The sequence below is a fragment of the Orycteropus afer genome, unplaced genomic scaffold (genome assembly GCF_000298275.1).
Source record: "Orycteropus afer afer isolate SDZICR_OR568_19922 unplaced genomic scaffold, OryAfe1.0 scaffold00029, whole genome shotgun sequence".
NCBI lineage: Eukaryota > Metazoa > Chordata > Mammalia > Tubulidentata > Orycteropodidae > Orycteropus > Orycteropus afer.
Window position 1 is genome coordinate 15,987,420 of NW_006921616.1, and position 6,524 is coordinate 15,993,943.

The 6,524-nt window shown below is 38.8% G+C and overlaps 1 protein-coding gene across 1 annotated transcript in view; it reads right to left on the minus strand.

Moving 5' to 3' along the window:
* Positions 1-4,532: 4,532 nt before the first annotated feature.
* LOC122149517 (dynactin associated protein) overlaps positions 4,533-6,524 on the minus strand; it is a 10,116-nt gene continuing 8,124 nt past the window's right edge. Inside the window, exon 3 of the mRNA XM_042780242.1 lies at positions 4,533-4,958. Within this exon, the coding sequence (XP_042636176.1) occupies positions 4,533-4,958 (426 nt within the window). The remainder of the gene's footprint in view (positions 4,959-6,524) is intronic.

The following is a 6,524-nucleotide window of genomic DNA, read 5'->3' on the forward strand; positions in this document are numbered from 1 at the left end:
TTGATAGTCTATTTATGCCATATATTAGGGTCCCTAAATTTGCCCCTAGTTATTCTTTGAGGAACTTTAGGAAACCTTATTCTTTATGTTTACTAGAGAATCTGACACTTAGTAGGTGCTTAATAACTATTGTTCAATGAATGTGGTAGTTAATGTTATGTGTCAACTTGGCTGAGCAGTGATTTCGAGTGACTCGGCAGCTGAATGTAGTCATTGCTCATGATGAAATTAGATGTGGTGTAACCATGTCCATGGTGGAATCTGCTCTGAGAAGCTTTGAAAAATGTTCTAGCCTTTTGCTATAGTGGATCCTGCATTTAACTTCTCATCATGTCTGGTTCCTAGATTTGAACCAGTGGCCTGCCATGTTGCCTGATGATCTTGGGATTGTTGCCTTCATAGCCTGTAGGCAATAATCTGCCATTTTACCTGTCAATTTTGGGTTTGTCGGCCTCAGCAGCTAGCATCTGGGTGAATCATGCAAAGTCTTCAACTTGCTTCAGTAGGCCTGAAAGGCAGAGCTGAAGCCCAAGGTCAAGGAGCTTCCATGCAGCCCCTAGAGCAGACATTTTGAACTTGGACTTCTAGTCTAGTTTTCCCTAGAGCCAGCACTCTGAACTCAGAATTCTAGCTTAATCTTCCCTTAGAGCTGGCACTCTGGATTCAGACTTCTAGCTTCCTAAACTATAAGAGTATAAATTCCTGTTTGTTAAAGCCCTCCACTGTGGTATTTCTGTTATAGTGGCACTGGAGAACTCAGACAATGAATAAATTAATACATAAGAAAATAATTGCATGAACAGTGGACATGACAAATAAACCAAAGAAAATTTAACACCAAACCCTGTCACTTATGAGGTGCGCCAGATCAGCACGCCATCACTTATTATTTTGCACCTATATGTGTTAAGTCCTTTGCAGGAGTATAAGCCCTCAAAGTCAATGTCTGTGTCTTCATCTCCAGCATAGACTTGTGCCCAAGAGCACATACCTTAGACGCTTGAAGATATGTGAATCCAAGGGTCATCATTTACTATTGTGGGGACCCCTGGACTATTATGAAGGTTAGAAGAGCAATGTTGGCAAAGTAACCAGTACAGAACCTGACACAAAAGCAGAGCTCAGCAGATGCTACTTTCTTTACTCTTGTGCTTCCACCTTGACCTGGCACATCTCAGTTGCCACCAAGTCGAATCAGACTCGATGATGACCCCACATGTGTCAGAGTAGAACTGTGTGCCATAGGGTTTTCTATGGCTGATTTTTCAGAAGTTGATTACCAGGCCTTTCTTTCAAAGTGTTTTCCATTTTGGTTAACAACTGAGCACAGCGACCATTTTTACCACCAGGGACTCCTAACCTTGCACATAATAAACACTAAATAAATGTTGGGAAAGATATGTTATTTATACATTCTTTGTAGATATCATTTATTTGGGCATTCACTTATTCCACAAATGGGTATTGAATTAGTCATTACATGTACAGTGAGAAGCAAATAAATCATGTATCTGTCCTTCTGATGCTTACTATCATGTGATGGTGTCCCAGTGACTGTGTAGTCCATTCTGACTCATGATGATTCCATCTGTGGAGTAGAACTATATTCCATAGGGTTTTCATGGGTGTGACCTTTTGGGAGCAGATCTCCAGGGCTTTCTTCCAAGGCCCCTCTAGATGGGTTTGAACTGCCTTTCTTTGGCTCATTCTTTGAACCAGTGATTCTCAGATCTGCAGACATTGGAAACATCTGTAAAGAGCTTATCTTGTAGGTCACTAGTTCTAGCCTAGACATCCTGACATAGTCTGGAACATAATTAATGGTAATTTATATCAGCTAGAATTATTAAGAATTCAAAATTAACAGGGTCCAAATTAATGAATTTACTACTTTATCTACAGTGTTATTTTCTTATTCTGTGTATTCCTCTTGACTTTAGCACACAGTTGGGACTTAAATAATGTCATTTAATTGGGTGACTTACAATATTATAGGTAATTGATTATTTAATTTTAAAATATAAATTCAAATACAACTAACTATGAATGCAAAAAGAATATTATTGTCTAAAGGGTAATACAGCATAAGAAGAAACTGAAGAAACATGAGAAACTTCACCATAAAGAAAACCATTTTTATAAATTCTAAATTTTCCTCCACCACTTTGTTTAAATCTTCCTATACAAATTCTTTGTTCATTATACATGTAATTTGTGTTCAGAAGAATAACAGTGTTATGAACTGAAGTCAATACATGTTAAAATATAAATGGCTAATTTCTCTATGTGATTTTATATAAAATTTCTGAAAGCTTTCATAAATGAATAAATTGGTTTACTTAATGAAATTACATTATTTTGAACTATAGAGCAAGATTCATTCTTATAGATTAACTCTTCAATTCCTTAAAAATTTAAAAGAGTTCAAATAGTTTTACAAATCCTCATGTTGATTTAGTAAAAACTGAAGTGATTATTAACATTATTCATGGGTGAAGTCATTGTCTTTCAAGTAGCATTGTAGTAGTTGCTGCAGATCTAATGTAGTAAAGACAGCTGATACGCTCTGGATATGCTCAGCTATTGCAGAAGAGATCGCTACAATTTCAGGGAAGAGTTAACAAAGGGGAAAGTTGTAGGTTAAGTCATCGTGACCATAATTAAACTTTAACTCACTATTAAAAAAAGTCAGTTAACGAAACCTATTGCCAGTGAGTCAATTCTGAAATCCCTATAACGAAGTAGATAATCTCGCCGACATTTTTAGTCTCTTTAAACAAAGGTTCTACCACCTTTGTTGTTTCTTTCAGTAGAGTGATGCATCTGCTAGTCTGCCTTGGTGACTAGTGCTCTTTACTCTGTAGCGTTTGAAGCATAGTGTTGGGAAGACTAGGATGGGAGTGGGGAGTGGGAGGAAAAAAATGAATTCTAGTTCTCTATCATTGCTGACAATTACTTATACTATTAAAGAACAAATTATTTTACTACCTTTGCCCTCCCTTTTAGAGTCATCGTCCAGCTCCTGCCACTGTTATTCGACACCTGCTTAGTCCTCTCTCTACTCAGATCTGCTGTCATCATAATTCTTTGACCACTTGAATACCAGTGACCATCACTTCATGCAGTTAGTGGTCATTTAGCCTCCAATAACTCATAGTCCCACCCCTGTCTCTGCCATCTACAGGAACAATTCTCCCTTTAAACAATTAAAGTTCAATTTTCTACTCTGACCACTCTGGGTCTCCCATTTCTTGATTTCTATTATACCTGTCTTGGACCTGCTAATCCCTTCCGTTTCCTCCAATAACTCATCATCTTTCAGGCTTTCCCACCTTGGCTGTGTGTTCTCTAAAATTTATAAAAAACTGCAACACCTCAACAACAAAAAGACAAACAATCCAATTAAGAAATGGGCAGAAGACATGAACAGACACTTCACCAAAGAGAATATTCAGATGGCCAACAAACATTGAAAGAAATAGTCAAAATAATTCACAATTCCAAAAAAATAAAATAAAATAAAACTCACTACTGTCATAGTGACCCCCCTTGGGTTTCCAAGGCAGTTTCTCTACAGAAGTAGATCACCCAACCTTCCTTCCAAGGAGTGGCTGGTGGGTTTAAACCACCAGCCGTCTGGTTAGCAGTCACATGTCTTAGGAACTATGCCACAAGAGCTCCCAATTCACCATTGTTATTGTTGTTATGTGCCGTCAAGTTGGACCTGACTCACAGTGACCCCTACTTGGGTTTCTGAGGCAGTATCACTATGGAAGTAGATTGCCCCATCTTCCTTCCGAGGAGTGGCTGGTGGGTTTGAACCGCCAGCCTTCTGGTTAGCAGTCAAGTGCCTTAGAGATGCAAATGAAAACAACAATGACATCAGGTTTGTAACAAAGATGGTGATGAGAAATGCAAGGATTCTGGATCTATTTTGATGATTATTATTGTTGTTAGGTGCCATTGAGTGGGCTCTGACTCATAGTGCCCCCTCCTTGGGTTTCTGAGGTGGTGTCTCTACAGAAGTAGATTGCCCAGTCTTTCTTCCAAGGAGTGACTGATGGGTTTGAAACAACAGCCTTTTGGTTAGCAGTCAAAGGCCTTGGGCACTATGCCACCAGAGCTCCCCCTGACTCACTACAGAAGAGGTCATTTTGATGATTGATAGTAGTTCTCTTAGGTAAAGTGGTAGCTGTGGCGTTTGTGGCTGCAAGCTCAGATGAAGGGAGGAGATTATAAATTGTTGAAAGAGAGAGATGACCATCTCTATTGAAGGCTCAGCAGAAATTGCAGTAGTTGTAGATTAAGTGGAAGTGGCAGTGGCAGTGGTTATAGGTTCAGTTGAGGTGAAGGTGGCTGTAGATTCTGTTGAAGAGATGGTGAAAGTGGTGATTTAAACTTGTCAGCTAAGGTTAAGTGATGCTACTATTTGTTATTTATTGAACGGATGTTGTAGCCATTGTAGATCCTGTCAAAGTAATGGAGTTAGAGTTGTAAGCTGAGTTGTAGGGGTTATAGATTCACTTGGTAGTTTAATTTATGGTGGTTGCAGCTGAACTTGGAGGTGGTGTGGTCATTGTAGTTGTAGCAGTGGGCATTGTAGATTCTGTTGAAGTGATAGCATTTGTGGCTGTAGACTGAGTTGAAGTGGTTATGGCTATGGTAGGCACAATAGAACTTGCAGTTGTTGCAGATACTGATGAAATGGTGTCAGTTGTAGGTTTAGTTGAAGTGGTGGTTACTGTAGATTGAGAAGTAGTAGAGGTTCTCCCAGGAATGATTACCACAGGCTCCCCATTGTTCTGAGGCAGCTGGATAACAATGCCTCCATTGTTACTCCATCTGTTATTCACCAAACACACTATGAGAACTCCAACTGCTGTTGTTATCACACAGGCTAAGAGACAAGCCAGGAAAACTTTCCACAGAGACCAGTTAGTGCAACAATTTCCTTTTACCTAAGAAGAGTGTAAATAAAAATAGCATTAATAAAAAACAGAAATGCTTGTGATTGGTTATCTCTTTTTACATTACTTATAACTTATTGCATCAACATCATTTGAATCACCATGTGTCTTTAAAGAAATTTAGGCTTAATGTCCAGATTTTCATCCAGGTTAAACTGATTGCATGTTTTCTCTTACATTGTTGTTGTTGCTAGGTGCTGTCCAATCAGCCCCAATTCATCGTTAACTAATATATAACAGAAAGAAATGTTGCTGGTCCTGCACCATCATCACAATTGTTGTCATATTTGAGCCCACTGTTGCAGCCAAGAAAATTGTGTCACGAAAATTCTGCCTATATCTTATTTTCACTTATTATTTTCCCACAGTGGATGGAAGCCTTTTGACTTTTTATGTTTGCTGAAGGGAATGTTAATGGTAAATTCTCTTTCATATGCCTGGCCCTCCACTAAAAACCAAACCACTGCCATCAAGTCAATTCTTACTCTTACTGACCCTATAGGCAGAGTAGAGCTGCCCCATAGGGTTGCCAAGGCTATAAATCTTTACAGAAGCAGATTGCCTCATTTTTCTCCAGCAAAGCTGCTGGGGGTTTGAACTGCTGACCTTTTGGTTAGCAGTTGAATGCCATAACCACTGCACCAGCAGAGCTCCTTGATCCTCCACTGTATTTTGTTATTACCCCAAACTATCCCACTTCCAAAATCACTGCATCAAGGATCCCATCCTCAACCACCATTACTTCTCCTTCCAGCTTGCTTGTTCAAGGATTCTCACAATTGCTTCTTTAACATTTTCAAACACTTGTATTCAGCAGCCCTTTCTTCACTCACAGCCCTCTTTATCCACATTTTTGTCCACGGTCCATCACGTCTATAATACTCTTGCTGATTTCCTAAAATCTCTTACACATCCTTCTTCTCATCTTCTTCATCTGGCAAAAAAAAAAAAAAAAAAGACTATCTGCTTTCTCTGGACCTTCCTTGGACCTTCCCTGGAGCATCCAGGTCTATTGGAGAAAGTCAAGCAACTGAGCAGATTAGAGTCAACATGAATGCATGATCATCATCCTTCAATGGATTTCCACCACTCCTCTAACGTTCTATTACATTTCTATGATTAATATACTTGCTTACTTTTTGCCATGCTTTCTCGATCTTCTCTCTCTGCAAACCTTTAACTTCAACCTTCGTGACAAATGTCATTTCTCATGGACAGAACATGACTTCACATCTTAATGCTTCACAGAGAAATGTGAAACCATCAAATGGAAATTTTTCAAACCTCTGCTACCATGCCTGCAAACCTAAACACACCAGGACTCCACTTCTCCTTCTTTTCTAATCGACACAAGGAAGTTGTAACGTCTCCTGCCTGTATCTGAACCCTTATTCCGTCTTTTGGATGTTATCTTTTCTGTCCTCACCAGCAACTTTTTCTCTGATGATTACCCTTATTCTCAGCTAAATATTTCACCACTTTTATTTTATTTTATTTTTTTTATTTTTTTATTTTTATTAGGATTTGGGTGAAGATTTACAGAGTAAATTCACTTTT